Source organism: Eptatretus burgeri, chromosome 6 (assembly GCF_056783735.1).
Source record: "Eptatretus burgeri isolate ZD-2024b chromosome 6, Ebu_testis_v1, whole genome shotgun sequence".
In the NCBI taxonomy this organism is placed as follows: domain Eukaryota; kingdom Metazoa; phylum Chordata; class Myxini; order Myxiniformes; family Myxinidae; genus Eptatretus; species Eptatretus burgeri.
The window spans coordinates 76,943,645-76,962,387 of NC_140966.1; the positions used below are offsets into that span (position 1 = coordinate 76,943,645).

Consider the following 18,743-nt stretch of genomic DNA (forward strand, 5'->3'; position numbering starts at 1 on the left):
AAGGGTCGGCCTCAAGCGTCCGGTATGACAAAGTCGACAAAATCTCACAAAATAGCACGATTTTTGAAACAAAACCGAACTAGGAACACACAGTAACATATAAATGAGAGAATAAACAGTTAAAATGGGACTGATAATGACCGGAAGAGACCGGACCGGAGAGAATAAACAGTTAAAATGGGACTGATAATGACCGGAAGAGACCGGACCGGAAGAGTGTTCACAAATAATTGATGCGTCATATGGTTTGCCAGCCATATTGTATTGAATAGAAATCTTTGAAAAATTATTTCTCTTGAACCGCTTCATTGATCGATATGAGACTTCACAATTATGATTGAGGTTTGATGGGGAATATATGTTTTAAATTTCAACCTGATCGGACGCATGGTCTGGCAGCCAGAAATATATATTTTTTTGATGTGGGTGCGTTTTGATATATATATATATATATATATATATATATATATATATATATATATATATATATATATATATATATATATATATATATATATATATATATATATATATATGTATTGGAATAAGGCTCACTTGGCTGTGTCTGGATGGGTTTGAGGGTAGAGGAGTAGCAACTGAAACCCAAATCCTATCCAGGTTCCTCCTGATGATTTCGTCTTTGCTTTTTGCTTGTTTGGGTTCCTTCTGATTACTCCAATGCAGGAATGTACCTATTTGATCTTCCATTTGATTTGAATTGAATTAATTTTAATTGCATTCGAAATTCAGTTGAATAATAAATGTCATGGGTCAAGGTCAGGGTCAGGGTCAGGTGTCCAATCAAAGTGGGGTTGCATCAAAGCGGGACGTCGTGGTACCGGTCATCACTGCCAGCAGTTATAAAGTGGCAGTTCTAGTCATGACTATTATTAATTCCGTAACACATCAGTATACAAACACCACACAAAATGCAATAAACAAAACTACACAAAACCACATAAAACAAGTCCTGGGTCTGCAATCTTTGATTGCTTTCTTGTTTTCTATGCATTCAGTCACTGACACTGCTCCACGACCTGAAATTCTACTCGTAAGCTGTGGGGCATCAGTGTGCCACCTGTTCTCCTCTGCTTATCTTTAAGACCATCGATCCATCGCCATTTAGCTATTCGATCCATGAGCCTCCACTTTTGTCGAGATATTAAAAAAGGCATACATTTCACATGAGTTTTAATACTTTTTACACAATTATGGTGCCACAAGAATATCAATTTTTTTGTATATGGATACAACAAAAATTATACAAAAAATGTTACAATATTGCAGCAACAGTATAAATTTACTCGTATGCAATTCCTAATATATACTTGGCCAGAGGCATATAAAGTAATACTGTCATACGGCTGTTTTAGATTGACATATTTTAGTTCCTGTACAAGTTTTACAAAATTAATGCACTTAAATATGTACCAACAATCCATTTAATTTTTCTTCTGTTGATCTGTGTCAAAGTAACGTTTTTCAAAGCTGAGATTTTGAAAAAAAATATAAGCGATGATGTCTGGGACTTCAAGCTTGGATCCATCTTATCACCAAAGATTCCTTGTAAATCAGTGACCTTTAGTTTTTGTTCGTGACTCTGGAATGTTACAAAAAATCAGCAATATTAAAGAGGATCTGCAAATGTCTTGCAGAATATTGAAAATTGTAAAGTTGCTTTGAAATCCATGGGGAGGAGAAAATTCCTCTTCAATTGCCATCATAAAGATGCCGTCACTGATAGCCAGAGTACTCTGGGAAGTGATGCTACACACCCCAAGCTCAATTGCTGTTTCTCTGAAGAGAATTCAGGAGTGTGTGTGTGTGTGTGTGTGTGTGTGTGTGTGTGTGTGTGTGTGTGTGTGTGTGTGTGTGTGTGTGTGTGTGTGTGTGTGTGTGTGTGTGTGTGTGTGTGTGTGTGTGTGTGTGTGTGTGTGTGTGTGTGTGTGTTCTTCCACGAGGGGAGGACCCTGTAAACATTCCAAAGCCTCGAGATGCAAACAAGGAAGGAACCAATACGGTTTCATGCACAGTATGCATTCTTTGAACTTAATATGAAATATGCTATAAAATAATAACAAACTTCAACTGAAGACTTATTTGCTTGTTTTATGACAAATCATTACTTGTACCATGTTTGACATGTTCCAAACTAACAAAATATGTATAAATTTTATTTTCTAAGTGATTTTAATGTTTTTGCTTTTATTGGCCAGAGTGCTACTGCACAACAAAGGCCAGTTGAGGTGTAATATTGCTGACACAGTTCAAGTGGCATCCTTTCAAGCAGTCCAACTTCCCAAGTCACCATTGATCAACATTGCTGGACCTAGCACTTGCACTGGGATGGGGTGCCCAAAACCAGTCCAATGCCCTGTGAGTTTGTTACTGCAGCTGGATGAGGGTGAGCACTAGGCCTGAGCCAGGGTAGACAACAACGGTTTGCGGCAAGCAAACAGATTTTGAGACAACCAGGCGTGTTGTGTGCATTTCCTGGGTCCAATGACACATTATTGATATGTGCATCCCCAATCTCTGATAGGCTTCGAGTGCCAGTGAATGTGGGCAAGTTGGAATCTGGTTCCTCTGTCCTCTTCAAGCAAAACAGACTTCGGTAGGCCCGTCGGATGTCCTGGCTAGCGGCAGCAGCCAGAATGGGGTTAATGGCAGAATTGAGGACAGCAAAGGCAATGACATAGTCTGCCTTGAAGAGTGCTGGACATGCACGGCCACAGGAGGCAGCATCTGTTAATAGCAGTATGAAGATTGGTGCCCAACACAAGATAAAAACGCCAAGAATCACGAGAAGTGTCCTGAAATGCAAACAAATTATCAAAAGGTGTTGCGGTATAATTCCGTGTTTGTAATTACACATTCAGCAGGAGCAAAGGTAAGTAACTTAACTGTCATGCTTAGGTTGAATTAAAGGTCAATATCTCACCGCAAGATGGAAACTGAGCGACGTGTAACAGAAACTCGGCGACCACTCTGCTGAACCAATCGGTAAAGCCGTAGATACAATACGACCACTGCAATCAGCACTGCACTCAGTAGGCTTATGCAGAACCCCACGAAGCTCTGAAAAAACAAACGTACAAGCTCCTTTACATGTGCACTTCGGTCTTTTGGGATTGACCAGTCCTATTCAAGATTGCTGCGTGAATTGTGAGATTGGAAAATGAAACAGGCCCAAAGCGTGTACTTGAGACTTTCAGCAACTTTGGCAGCAAAATCAACAACGAGATGCCAACTGTTGCTATTTCTCAGGAGAGTCCCAATTCTATGTGCACACCATAGTAACCTCCATCTGCCGTTTTCATGAATACCAGTGTAGAGATGAATGAAAGCGATTTGATGTCATTTATGAGATATTCTCAGTCCTAAATGTTGAAGCAGATCGTCAGTGGTTTTTCAGCTTTTGGAGTTATCCTGGACTGTAATATCGAGTGGATCGGATCCTTTTATAGTTAATTGTTTGTTTATCCTCCTCACGCCAAGGCACACCAGGCTGCCACGACAGTTTCATTGGCTCGTAGTTACAGTTCTGGACAACTCGCCATTCCAACACAGGATGCTCGAGTGAGATTGTAGGAATTTTGAATTTAGCCAGGGTGCTGGCAATGACTCGCCTACTCATCGTGAAGGACACTGTGGGATGTTTAATATCCACCAACTTAGGCTGGCAGATGGGACGTCCAGTTTAACATCCAACCGAGGGATGATATGTACATATATATATATATATATATATATATATATATATATATATATATATATATATATATATATATATATATATATATATATATATATATATACATATTGATTAATTGTCCTGCATGCAAAACACCAGGGTGATGGTTTATAGCTGGTTCAGGATTCAAACTCATGCGAGACAGCTCAGAGGTGAGTGTGTATACCTCCATACTATCATACCGGCCCCAATCCTTTAGAGTTATTCGTGAGTCAATTCAATCGCTCATACCAAATCCTTAAACGTGAACCATTCGCCGTTGCTCAGCAAGATCGAATTGAGACCTCCTTGGTCAAGTAGTCTGTAAATGAAGAATTTAACATACTTGCATGCTTTTACCTCTCCCAAGTTTGTTTTCCTTAGAGTTGGCTTTGCTATCGGCATATTGTATCGATGGTTCATTTTATTGCATGGGAGCAATATAGGATAGTTAAATGAGCAGTACAAATGAATAAATATGGCTTCATTTTGATTACCACATGAGCCCATCAAACTGTGGAATTGTCTGCCTATTTTACCTTGGCATAGAGTGGAAAAACTGTTGAGCACTCATTCAGGTCACCAAGGCAGTTCCAGCCAAGGCCCGGTGCAGTCCCAAGCAACAAAGCGAGTGCCCAGCATCCAGCCATGATGGCCACAGCTCTGCGTCGGAGTACTGCTCGACGAGGCAACCTGGCCGATCGCACTGCACCAGCCACGGCACCTCGTTGCCCAGCGACGGCAAGCAAGCCAAACACTGCCGCCGACAGGCACACAAAACTGGCACCTTCACGTGCAAGCCATGCTTGTGGTGACAACTGAAGTGTCCGTTCACCAGAAAGTGCCACATTCGCACCATAGGAAGTTGCTGCAAGCAGGTCAGCAAGTGCAAGGTTGGACAAACATAGGTAAGCGGGAGCCCGTAGTCGATTCAAAACAACGAGTGCAAGGGCATTTTCAAGCGCGATGAGGACACAGAGAAAAAGTGCTGCCACACGTGGCCCACTTATTCCCACATTAACTGCATCATCAAATGTTCCTCGATCTCCAAGACGGCCAGTGTAGTTGTAGTGTGCACAGAGTAGTGCAGGATTGCTGTACCAGCTGTCTCTGTCGCCTGATACACCATGCAGTGCATAGTAATGGAGCGTTATATTATCAACCACCATAGTGAGTTGGAGCTTGCACCTTGGTCTCAAGATTGACCTGCTTGATAAAGGATTGCCTGATGATTGCTGATTCTTGATGACATACGAGCATCAATCACGATAAGTCTCCATCGTTCCAGGATGAACCTGGCAAAGAAATAAAGAATGCATATTAGAAAGTTCGAATCCTATCCCAGATATAAACTGGCACCCCGATGTTTCACAGGCAGTGTGATTCATCAATGTGTGTGCCGTCCCTCGGATGGATGTTAAACGTGCGCCCCGTCTGTCGGTATTAGTTTGTGGACGTTAAAGATCCTGCAGTGTCCTTCGTGAAGAGGAGGTGAGGTATTGCAAACACCCTGGCCAAGTTCCAAACTCCTGCCCTACTTAATCGAGGGTCAGGGCTGGCTCACCAGTTTGTGAAAAACTTGGGGCAAAAACTTCCTACAGCCAACCCCTTAAGAACATGGGAATAATTGGGGCCCTTAAAGAATAAGAAGAGGAGTGGCAGCTTATTTTGGGCACTCGTGTGTCGATTTATATATTCATACCAAGTATTGGGCACTAAAGGAAATCGAAGCAGAAAATCACAATATATCTTCTGGTGCACACTAATCCAGAAGAGAACAGAAAGATGATTGTCAGATAAATAGGCAGTGTGGTAGTTTCCTCTGTGGTCCATGATTGTGTCATGTTACATTAATAATATTTCAACTGAGATCATTCGGGTCCATCAAATTGGTGGAATCTTTTTTAAATTTTTTTATTTTCTTCATGAGATAGATATTTTCTCTCTCTCTCTCTCTCTCTTTCTCTTTCTCTTTCTCTTTCTCTTTCTCTTTCTCTTTCTCTTTCTCTTTCTCTTTCTCTTTCTCTTTCTCTTTCTCTTTCTCTTTCTCTTTCTCTTTCTCTTTTTCTTTCTCTTTTTCTCTGTCTCTCTCTATATATTTCTCTTTCTCTGTCTCTGTCTCTGTCTCTCTCTCTCTCTGTCTCTTTCTCTTTTTCTCTTTCTCTTTTTCTCTCTCTCTTTTTCTCTTTCTCTTTTTCTCTCTCTCTTTTTCTCTCTCTCTTTTTCTCTCTCTCTTTTTCTCTCTCTCTTTTTCTCTCTCTCTTTTTCTCTCTCTCTTTTTCTCTCTCTCTTTTTCTCTCTCTTTTTCTCTCTCTTTTTCTCTCTCTTTTTCTCTCTCTCTTTTTCTCTCTCTCTTTTTCTCTCTCTCTCTCTTTCTCTCTCCCTTTTCCTCTCTCTCTTTTTCTCTCTCTCTCTTTTTCTCTCTCTCTTTTTCTCTCTCTCTTTTTCTCTCTCTCTTTTTCTCTCTCTCTTTTTCTCTCTCTTTTTCTCTCTCTTTTCTCTCTCTCTTTTCTCTCTCTCTTTTTCTCTCTCTTTTTCTCTCTCTCTTTTTCTCTCTCTCTTTTTCTCTCTCTCTTTTTCTCTCTCTCTTTTTCTCTCTCTCTTTTTCTCTCTCTCTTTTTCTCTCTCTCTTTTTCTCTCTCATAGAAGACTAAGGTGACAGAGTTTATGACCTGACAAGGCAGTGGGGCTTCTCTTGGAGACCAGAAGGAAGAGAATGAATAAATAGGAGTGAAGGAAAGCCTCCAAGGATGGGATCGGGGGGACTATCTACACCACATTCTGGAGAAGAATGCATGGAGACATCAATGTACTTTTGCAGGAATTACAAAGACATTGGAAGACAATAGACACGGTGTATGGGATTTGAACTTTGGATCGTTCATATCCTTGTCCTGCATCTGATTTCTGCACAAGCTCTTTCATGAGCCTCATATAATTGTTTAAAAAGCAATTGCAGTGATAAACTGACCACAGTGAATCTTCATGAAATAAAACGTTTCTCTTCCTTAAAAGCACATTATAACATGAAAATAAAGAAAATATTTCCAAAATGATTTAAAAAAATATCTTACTCTGCTATTTACTCCATCAGCAACAACCCATTCATTCATTCAAACATTCATTCTTCTTCTTATTCAAAAATTTCTTCCTTTTTCTTTGACAAGGCTTATTTCCCAAAACCTCCTCACTTCTAAACATTTAGTTCATTCAGCCTCCTCTTTCACTTCTTACAGCCAAATTTTCCTCCATTCCTTCAACCAAAAACACTCTCACCAACACCCCACCTCTGAAGCCTGTCACAAGTTATCCGGTCTGGGAATCTTGAGGCATCAATTCTGCAAAAGCTGTGTGCACACCACAAACATTTCCCCTTCACGTCCATTTATGGTGTCAACCCCCTCCAAGTCAGGACCATCCTCCCCATCCCATTTGCTCCCCCCTCATCCTATCTCATCTCCGTATCAAAGTCCACCTCATCCTGCGCCCTTTCTGCTCCCCCCCCACTGCTCCCACTCCCAGTTTCACCCCCTCCACACACTGACTGGCTTCCCCCCACACTGTACCCTTTCCTTACTCCTTTCCACATCCCTACATCATATCAGTAGCACATCTCCCCCTGTCCCTAACTGTATGGACCTCAAAAATCCAAGGCCTCCATTCCAACTTGACAGATCTCTCAATCCAGGCCTCTGCTGATAAACCAGACATCATATGTTTAACAGAATCCTTCCTCCCACAGGATGTCTCTGACTCTTTAGTGTCTTTCCCTGGCTATTATCTCCTGTGGTTTGATCGACCTGAACCCTGTCATGGCAGCAGATTTCACTCTACATCAAGCACTCTATTTCTCACTCTCTGTGTACTGCTCTTACCCCTCCAAAACCCCAGAAGTACCTCTGGTTGTGACTTCCCCTCCGCTCCCACCTCATGTTTGTCTGTATGTCAAGAACAAGCTTTCAAACTTGTCTCCCTCGTCTAATATATGGTGGCACGTTGTCAAGTCTGTCTCTAGTGTATGCTTCCTTTCCATCCCTTCCCTCACTCCAAATGGCACCACAGCCAACTCCACTCATGAGAAGGCCTCAATTCTGTTTGCCTCAAAATGTTGTGTTCCTAACCCCTCCCCCTCTGTTCCCATCCTTCCCAACCGCTCCTGGATTCTGTGTCTTTTGTACCTGAAAAGAGGGGAAAGTTTCTGGCAACCCTCGACTCTTGACTCTGCAACTGGACCGAACGACATCAGCTCACATATCTTTAAAACCTGCTTTGCTTCTCTTGCACTTCCTCTTTCTGCCCTTTTATCCCTTTCATTTACTGTAGGTCACCTTCCATCTGCTTGGAAATCAGCCAACATCACAGCATTACATAAAAATGTGCGAAAACAGATCCTCTTAACTACAGACCAATGAGCTTACTTCAAATCATCAGCCAGGTTGTAAATTCTATCATCACAGTTGACATAAAATCATTATTTTTCTACAATAGCCTCATCTCAGTTCATCAATTCGGATTCAGACCTGGTCACTCTACCTTGGATATGCTGCTTCTACTCTCCCAATAATGGATGGAGGCCCTCAATATCAGTCAAGAGATCAGGACTGTCTCTCTGGACATATCTCGAGCTTTTGACACAGCCTGGCATCCTGTCTTGCTCTCCAAACTGTCTGCCTATGGGAATCCAACGCCATCTCCACTCTTGGATTGCTGACTTCATCCACTCCCGTAGCAAACGTGGGGCCCTCAATGGAACCCTTTCTTCTCCTCTTCTTGTCAAGACTGGAGTACCACAAGTCTTTCTTCATATCTTGACTCACACTTCCCTCCATCTCAATCCTGATGTCAGTCAACATCTTGTTGAGGTTGGGATCAAGAAAACCCGTTTTTCAGTTAGTGTGAGACCATGTTGGTTAATCCACTTATGCCAGTGCTTTCCCTCACATAATCTGCATGTCCGCTGCATAATCCCTCACTCTGAACTGTTAACACATTCTCCCACCCTGCCCATTCCGACTTCTCCCCTGTTCCTAACTGTATGAAACTCCAATATCCAAATCATCTGCTCCAATCTTCCAGATCTGTTAATCCAGGCTGTTTCTGCTAAAGGCCCGGTCACACCTTGACGTTTTAGCCAGCGATGGCAACGTATTAAAATGTATCTAAAACGCTGGCTTACGTTGAACTTTTGATGTTTTTTTTTAAAGATTCGGACGTATTCATAGCGACTTGGTCTTATGTATAACGCATTGGTAACGGACACAGAACATTTCGTTGTGTTATAGATAACTTATACCAACGAATGCTGAACCTGTTGTCTGCCTACACAACCGATGCCCAACGATAGTCTAACTTAGGCATAGCGCGTTGCACGCATCGCCGACGATGTCGTGACGTAGCCTATTAAAAGGCTGACGCACAACGATTCGAATCATAACTGCCGTAGAAATGGAAGTGTCAACATCGCGGTCACACCTTGGCGATCTTGCCAGCGTATGCCGACCTAAGAAAAATGTGTCTAAAACATTGGGGCACGTCAAATACGGTATGAGTAAGTTTGGTATACGTGAGTACAACGCTAAAGTACGCTATCATACGTCGTAGTAAGTAGAGTACGTCAAGAAATTTTAAACATGTTCAAAATTTTACGGCGTACTCGGCGTATGACACACATTCCGCATGCGATGGGGATAAGTTTTATACACGATATGTGGACGCTTACACACGTCCACAAAGGCTACTTATAAACTACTCATAAGTCGAAACACGTCGCGGTAATGTCTTTTTTACGCGAAACTTATTTCTAACTTATGTTTGACGTGCTTTGAACCAATTCTTTACGTAGTCCCAACACACATCGACGTATGTAGACGTATTCCAATGACGTCTTCCGGTCGACAAAAAAAATAAATTAATGTGTTTCTAGCATACAACTGCCATATAAAGACGTGTTCCCAGCGGTTTTGGGAATTGGTATATAAAAATGGTGTTCATAAAAGGGGAACCCAACAGTGTTTTCGAGTCCTTTTTGAGTCAATGTCCATGTCAGCAGTATTAGTATTAGTATTAGTAGTAGTTTGTTCATGTTGGCAGTAGTAGGTGAGTGTGAGTGGGAGGGTGTGGGTTATGATGGATCGTCCTTGCGTTTAACGATTTAACGATTTAAATGATAAACGAAACAATTTAAATGGCTGCATCTCCACTATTGAAAGTAGACGCTTGCGCTCAACAATTGGATTTTTTTTACACTCAACGACTTTTAAACGGTACCACTCAACTATTTTCATTGTTTACAATGAACGATTTAAATTGCTGTCACTCGCCTTTGTTTTTTGACGCTGGGCTTTTGAAATTTGAAACGTTTCTTCTGAACGTGTTAAAACGCTCAAACTCGACTATTTTAAATAGACGCTGCCAATGGACAATTGGAATCATAGCCAAGCTAGACATCGAAGTGTGAACATCCTCGTCATGCCGAAGAAAAGTTTGAAGAATGCTGCAAATAAGTGTCCTGGCCGTGGCCGTGGACGCTGACGCAAGGACGATCCATTATACCGACGTCTTTCAGCCTTTGAGTAACTTAAAAGTAACGTCTGTCGATGTGTGGCAACGATCGCGTAACGTGCCAACAACACGTTAATCATAGGTTAGAAATAAGTTTCGGGTACGCTAAACATTACCTCGGCGTGTCTCAACTTATGATTAACTTACAAGTAGCATGTGTTGACGTCTGTCAACGATCGCAGACCGTGCATACAACCTGTGGCCAGCATAGCGGAACGTGTGAGTCATACGCTGGCATACGTCGTGAAATTTCAAGCATGAAAAAATTTGAGGACAACCAAAAAGTACAACGTTTAAAGCCAACGTACAACGACGTATGGCAGTGTTTTTCAGCGTGCTCTCAATGTTATCAAAACTTACCCATAACGTATTCAACGTGTGCTAGCGTTTTAGAAAAAAAAATTCAAAAATCGGCATACGTTGGCTAAAACGTCAAAGTGTGACCGGGCCTTAAACCTGACATTATCTGTTTAGGGATACTCTGTAGGAGAAATTATTATATTAAACAGTTGCATAGGCTCCACCTATTGGGCATGAGCTTGGTAGAGTTACAGCCTCCTACATCTGCCGAGGATTGTACTGCAGCCAATACCAGGAGAATTAAATTCTCAATTTTATAGACTAGTCCACCCCGAGAGGGAACATCCATGGACACATGTTTCGGGATTGTTGGCTATCGTCTTCATGGAGCAATCTCCAGCCCGTACAACACTTTCGCCAGCATTTTCAGCCTGTCAGCAAGCTGAGAAATATATATATATATATATATATATATATATATATATATATATATATATATATATATATATATATATATATATATATATATATATATATATATATCTGAAAAACAAAGACTCACTCAAATCTCTCACCTGTGAATGGAGGGAATAACCAATTAGCTCTCACCTAATCAATTAAACCCAGGTGGCTAGGATTTTATAAATAAATTGACTCCTCCCATGCTATTCCAGCTGAAGAAACTGCATAAAGCAACCATGAAAGGCTACCTAAGGTAAGCCCTTTGCTGTTTCAAACCCTTTCCAGAGTTCCCCCACAGCTGTAAAGACATTCACAAATAGTACACACATGAGAATCCCAATGCGACCTCCACCCTCAGCTGCTGGACCACTTTCATCGCTTGATTCATCAGCCGTGGAAAGAATTAACAGACTAAGAGCTCTTTCACGATTATGTGGGTGGTGGTGCATGGCCGTTCTTAGTTGGTGGAGCGATCCGTCTGGTGGATTGCGATCACGAGTGAGACTCCGACATGCTAACTAGTTCCGCAACCCAGCCTGCAAGCCTACGGCTTGGTGTGGTCAGCGGACTAATTTCTTCGAGGGACGAGTGGCTGAAAGCCATGCAAGATGGAGCAATAACAAGTCTGTGATGCCCTTCGATGTTTTGAGCCGCATGTACGCTACACTGGATGGGTCTGTGTACCTTGCCCTTTACAGACAGGCTTGGGTAGATCGCTGAGCCCCGTCTGTGATGGGGACTGTGGCTTGAGACAGTGTCCCACAAATGAGGCTTTCCCAGTAAGCACGAGTCATAAGCTCATCTTGATTAAGTCCCTACCCTTTGTATAGACCGCCCGTCGCGACTCCCGATCGGACGGTTTGGTGAGAACCTCGGATCAGCCCTGCATGGGCCATCCGTGATGCACGCCGTCAAACCACTTTGTGATACGTTGTCGTTGTGTCAACTCTTGCCTGTGCGCCAAAAGATGAGCAAACTTGACTGTCTAGAGGAAGTAAAAGTCATAACAAATGTAGAATGGTGAAGGAGTTGAATGTGAATATGAGAGCAAGATCTAAAGCCATCAAGAGGCAGCGCTACATGATACACATTTACGGTACATAAAGAATTTGCGTCCACCCCCCCCCCCCACTGCCAAGACCACCAGCAATGATAAATAAATAAAACACCCCAATACATTAATTGGGGTTATGATGATCCTATGTAGGAAATCTGTATGTATGAATAAGTTTTTTTATTTCACCGTCTCATTATTATTATGCATATTTTGTTTGAGAAAACTTTATTTTGCACTAAGGGTCATTCAAAATTTTATCTAGGGGGTCCAAAGACTCCTTTTTCCCGAGGGCTCAGAATATCGTCAGTTTGCCCCCTGCTACTGATAAGACTTGTGGCTGGTTGAAGGGCCCAGCTAGACATGAGGCTATATGGTGGTGGAATAATGAGGTGGGTATGGCGATTCAAGAGAAAAGAAGATGGCTTAGGATTTTGAAAAAGGGAGGGGATAAAGAGGAATACTTAGTGGCTAAACGTAGGGCAAGAAGGGAAGTTTACAATGACAAAAAACGAGTACAGAATTCGTTTTCAGATGTGATAAATAATGCAGATAGTAGAGGAGAGATATTTAGGATAGCAAAGCAAATGATCGTTCAAAATAACGATCTCATAGGAGAACAATGTGTGAAGGATGATATTGGAAATGTACTGGTTGACCCTGGGGAGATTAGAAATTATTGTAGGAGTTACTATGAGCACCTGGTAAATGAGGAGTTCCCTTGGAACAGGGATATTCTGGAGGCAGTAGAGCCGGTGCAGGGCCCACCACCTGAGATAAAGAATGAATGGGTGAAGAAAGCCATCGATGAAATGAAGAATGGTAAAGCGGCGAGCAGCACTGGTATTGTCGCAGAGATGCTGAAGGCATCTGGTGATATTGGAGTGAATTTAATCACTAAATTGGGAAATGCAATTAGAAGGGAGACATCTGTCCCAGATGACTGGTTGAAGAGTGTAATGGTGAATATTTATAAAGGGAAGCCTTGGTTCAGAGCAACTATAGGGGTCTGAAGTTGCTGGAACATGGAATAAAAGTGGTGGAGAGAGTCATGGATAAATTGATAAGACAGAGTATTAATATACCCGAAATGCAGTTTGGTTTCATGCCAGGAAGGGGCACGATAGAGTCAATTTTTATACTTGGGCAATTACAGGAAAAATATCTGGGGAAGAAGAGACAACTGTAGTTTATATTTGTGGATTTGGAGAAGGCGTTTGATAGGGTACCTCGGGAAGTGGTGCAATGGTCCATGAGAAAGTTACGTGTGGAGGATTGGTTAGTTAGGGTAGTCTTGGCAATGTATGATGGCCCAAAAACCTCTGTGAGGGTAAATGGAGTACAGAGTGAGGATTTTGAAGTCAAAGAGGGTGTTCATCAGGGGTCAGTCTTGAGCCCAATCCTGTTCATTGTTGTTCTTGAGGCTATATCACAGGGATTTAGAGGAGGCTCACCTTGGGAACTCCTGTATGCTGATGACCTGGTGCTGATAGCCAACAGTGTGGAAGAGGTAATGGGTAAATATGCAGTTTGGAGGCCAGAGGACTGAAAGTGAATACAGGGAAGACGAAAGTACTTATTAGTGATGTGGGAGACGGAAGAGTGGAAAAAAGAGGGAGATGGCCCTGTGCTGCCTGTAAAAAATTGTGTAGGTAACAATTTAACATTGTGTAAACACTGAAAATGCTGGGTGCACAAGAGGTGTAGTGGCATCAGGGGAAGACTGCAGGTCGTTCCTGACTATTAATGTGCAAAATGCGCAGGTAAACAAGTGACTCCAGTGAGAGCGGAAAGGTTTGTTTATGGGGATATATCTCTGGAATGTGTAGATAAATTCTGTTACCTTGGTAATATGATTAGTGCAGGTGGTGGTGTAGAGGCAGCAGTGATTGAAATAATTAGAAGTGGCTGGAAGAAGTTTTAGGGAGTTGTTACCCCTATTGACACCAAGAGGGACTTCTCTCCGATTAAAGGGAAAACTTTATGCAGCTTGTGTTAGAAGCATGATGTTGAATGGCAGCAAAACATGGGTGATCAAAAAGGAGGATGAGCGGAGGTGTGAACGAAATTAAATGAGAATGGTGAGGTGGATGTGTGATGTGACACTGAAAGATAGGAAATCAAATGTGGAATTAAGAGATAGGTTAGGTCCAGAAAGCATTAGTGAGTTTATGCATAGGGGTCGGTTGAGATGGTTCGGACATGTGGAAAGGATGTCGGCAGGTAGTTGTGTGAAGAGGTGTATAAATATGAATGTGAATGGAAAGAGAGCAAGAGGCAGTCTGAGGAAAACATGAAATGTGTTGCTGGAGATGATCTTAGAGTTAAAGGCCTAAACAAGAGGGCCAGCGAGGGATTGTGCAGCCTGGAAAGCAGCCATTAGGTGAACCACGGCTTACACATGTAAGCATGGAAACAGCCGTAAAATGATCATGATTATATATATATATATATATATATATATATATATATATATATATATATATATATATATATATATATATATATATATATATATATGTAACTCCAATAAAATTTGGGTAATGTAGTGTGCACAATGGCTGACTAACTTGTAAAGATACCATAGGATAAACTAATAATATAGATGGTACACTCAAACTCTGAGATGCAATGCCCCCTGCTTAAAACAGTATCTAAAGGGCAGGTTTTGTTTCTGTTTCACCCTTTGGAGATCCAACCAGGATAAACTCAATATCTAGAGTTTTAATCATAAAATACTCACAAGGGGTGCAAATTTGATGAGAAACTTGTTCAAAATATGAAACCCCTTTAAGAAACACTATCCTCTTGGTCACAAAGGAAGGTTAAAAAAATAGTATGGGCCCAAATAATCAATTTTTCAATTCAATGTAGAGAAAGCTCGCCTTTATTTATTGAAACAAGCTTTCAAAGTCTGTGCCAAAGTTTATTCAAAGCCAGCCAAATACCTCCTTCCAATGTTGTTCTGCTGAGCTGTGAAGAGGAATGTGGGATGTGGGCAGGAGCTTGACTGGCTCACTCTGGTTTGGAATTCATACCTGCTGTACACTTTCATCTCCATCTTTATCCTATCAATCACCATTCAGCAAGTCTCGTCACACTTTTATACCCTGAGTTTTTCCAAGCATACCAGCCAGATAGACACTGAACGCGAGCATGACTAATTATTCAAAACGAAATATCACACAAAGGTTTGGATTTTAGATCAGATCATATATTTATTAGGTATGAAAATCTGGCATCCCCCCCATCTCCTTCCCTGCTCATTCCATGCCTCTTCTCTTTCCTCAATCCCCATCCCAGATTCTTCTCTCCTTACTATTCCAGTGTCATTTATCTCTCATATTTGCTTTTTTACTTTTCTCTGTTATTGTTAGTTCATTTTATTTCTCCCCCACTCCTCCCTCCCCCACCACACATATATCCGTAAATGTAATAGCTATATGCCAACTTGCCAAAAGATTTTCAAAAAGTGCCCCAAAAGTGAAAAAAAGCTTCAAATCCCTGATTTCTCAAAGCAGTTGCATGTACTTGTAGTTGTAAATCATGGGAGATTGTGTTTGGGGTCCATTTACAAATCCACCTCAATATTTGAGCCAAAAACCAAAAGAAACAAGGCGCACAAACCCCGACAGATCACAAAACCACGACTTGTCTCCAAACCTTGACAGATCCCCGAACCCCGACAGATCCCCAAAACCCCGACTTTTCTCCACACTGCAAATTTTATCCACACCCCGACTTGTCTTTTTTTTTTTTTTTTTTTTTTTTTTGTATACCTTGGTCGAGGCTCGAATGAGAGCTAACACACAACTCACAGCAAGGAGGCATGAGACAAGAGGGGTGGGAGTGGAAGGGACAAAACATTGGGGAACAGACACGTGAACTGTGGAAGGGAGAGGGATGGGGATGGGACGGGGAACATGGCGAAGAGAAGATGGACATTACAGGGACTTTCAGGAAGGAAAGCAGGGGAATTGAAGGAGGTGGGCTTGGGTGGATTATCGGGGGTAGAAAAGATCGAGGATTTGGATGGGGGAAGATAAGAGGTGGTGGTGAACAGCTGTTTTGAAAGACGGAAGGGAAGAGTGGGAAAGAATAGAGTGAGGAAGTTTATTCCAAAGGCGGGAAAAAGAGGAATGAAAGAGTGAAGATGAGCAGTGATTCGTGATTTTGGTAGTTTTACCAGAAGGGGGTTGTTGGCGGACCTTGGGCGCCCTGTGGAAATGTGGTTGGGACAAATCGCAGAGAGAGCAGGGGGGCAAAGCTGGAGAGGAGTCGGTAGAAGACAGAAAGACCACCGACCAACCTGCGGTGATTGAGTGAGAGGCCCAAAGACTCAGCTTCATTGCGGGAGATGCCAATGATCTTAAAAGCCCTGGTTTCGACAGCGTGAAGTCGAGAAAGGTGGGAGGCAGGAGCACCAGCCCAGAGGGGAGAGCAGTACTCCATCAGGCTACGGACAAAAGCTTTGTAAGTGGTCAGGAGCTCAAGAGGGCCGAGGAAGGACTTTGCACGACGGAGGATTCCCAGTCGGCGACTGGCTTTTGAGGCAAGGTTGGAAATGTGACTTTCCCAGGAAAGGTCATGGCAGATAGTGAGACCCAGAAGCTTGAAAGAAAAGACTTCTTCCAGAGGATTGTTGAGAAAGTGGATGGGGGGGTTTTGTAAAAGGTCCTTTCGAAGAGACATAGTGAGAGTGTGAGATTTGTCTGGATTGAAAGACATGTTCCACGTGTTGGACCAGTTTGTGATTTTATCCAGATCTGCAGTGAGCGAAGAAGCTGCTGCTTGCCGGGCTGAGGGATGACAGATGGTACGGCAGAGGGTTGAGTCATCGGCAAAGAGAAATAGAGGATTTTCCAGAGAGTCCGAGAGATCATTGATGAAAACCAGAAAAAGAACAGGGCCCAGAACGCTACCTTGAGGAACTCCAGCCTGCACAGGAAGAGGGGATGAAAGAACTCCATTTAGGGCCACACGTTGACTGCGACAGGAGAGGAAGTCTGCGAGCCATGAGTGGAGATGGCCTTCACACCCTGACTTGTCTCCAGTCTAGACCCCGACGGTCACAACCCATCCATGCATCCCCAACCACACTTCCAAACTTTCAAACCCTTTTTCTTTATCTCCCCACTCCTGCCACACTCCCCAGTCTCTGTCTCTGTCTCTGTGTCTGTCTCTGTGTCTGTCTCTGTGTCTGTCTCTGTGTCTGTCTCTCTCTCTCTCTCTCTCTCTCTCTCTCTCTCTCTCTCTCTCTCTCTCTCTCTCTCTCTCTCTCTCTCTCTCTCTCTCTCTCTCTCTCTCTCTCTCTCTCTCTCTTCATCTCTTTTTCTTCATTTCAAAATTTTACATTTTTTGTGACCTCGCTTCAAGGCTCTGATCCTTGAGATAAACAATTTGGTCAAAGACTCGATCGCAACACTCCCACCCTCACCCCCGCCCCCACCTTTTTCCTCCAGATCATGAGGTTCTAGATCTACCGTTACTTTTCCTGCTCCTTTCCCCATTTAAGGTATGGAAGTCGGGGCTACAAGAAACACGGCGGGTAATTGGAATTAAAAGGTCTCCTGAATAAATCATCACATGTATCTGACTGATATTTCTCCTCAAACACCTCGTTTCCCCGGAGTGTTTTTCGAGTTTATAGGAAAACATATTTAATATTGATGAACAACCTTATTTAAAGCAATATTGATAAAAGGCAATGTAAGATTAATGTAATATCCAAAACGTCGTCTCTGCCTCGAACTGAATGTTTAATCCAAATTCGTTTTAAAATAGGATTTAAAGATAAGAGTTTTGAGCTCATTATGAAACTAAAACATTTGCTTGTTTTAACTTTAAAACATAACTCACTTTAAACTCGAACAAAAGGTGACATCCGAAACAAACAACATTCACAGAGAAAAAAAAAAGTATTGATAACTAATCAGCACAAAATTATTTATGATTTTAAAAGGGGTCATGGATTTATTATCTTTAGTTTACATTTACCTTCCTTCTATTAAGCAGCACAAAGCTTGAACCACAGCTCTCCACCATTTCATATCTTAGAATAGATGTTGTTCTTCTTGCAGAGTATTTCCCGCTTCCAACAGATCCATCTCCACTGTTTATTTCCATCTTCTTCTTGGTCTATACCCAGTGGCCTTTGGCTGTCCATCCTCTTTTGACTTGTCTTTCCTCCAACATTATTTCAACATTTTCAAACAATTTCAGTCTGGATTTACAAATTCTTGCACTCACTGGAATTATTTATTTCTTTGTACAAAGTTAAGGCTTGTGGATAAAAAAAACAGTCAATTTAAACTAATTTACTTGTTTTAAGTTATACCTTGTTACTTTTTTTTACGAGCAAAGGTACTCGGTGTTGACACTCCGAGACGGAGGGGGTGTGAGGAGGGTGGTGGGAGCGACAGAAAGAGAGAGGAATGGGGGGAGAACAAGGAAGGGGGGCGGGAGCGAGTAAGGTGGAGGGAGAGTGACACCTCACCACACATCACTATACACTCTGGAAGCGAGACAGTGTGAGGAGGGGGTGGGGAGCGAGAGAGAGAGAGAGAGAGAGAGAGAGAGAGAGAGAGAGAGAGAGAGAGAGAGAGAGAGAGAGAGAGAGAGAGAGAGAGAGAG

At 42.2% G+C, this 18,743-nt stretch overlaps 1 protein-coding gene across 1 annotated transcript in view; it reads right to left on the minus strand.

Moving 5' to 3' along the window:
- Window positions 1-1,853: 1,853 nt before the first annotated feature.
- LOC147025114 (sphingosine 1-phosphate receptor 3-like) overlaps window positions 1,854-18,743 on the minus strand; it is a 61,362-nt gene continuing 44,472 nt past the window's right edge. Inside the window, exons 2-4 of the mRNA XM_085885743.1 lie at window positions 4,273-5,028; window positions 2,942-3,078; window positions 1,854-2,813 (exon numbers count right to left, since the gene is read on the minus strand). Of these exons, the coding sequence (XP_085741869.1) occupies window positions 2,330-2,813; window positions 2,942-3,078; window positions 4,273-4,902 (1,251 nt within the window). The 5' untranslated portion in view covers window positions 4,903-5,028 and the 3' untranslated portion in view covers window positions 1,854-2,329. The remainder of the gene's footprint in view (window positions 2,814-2,941; window positions 3,079-4,272; window positions 5,029-18,743) is intronic.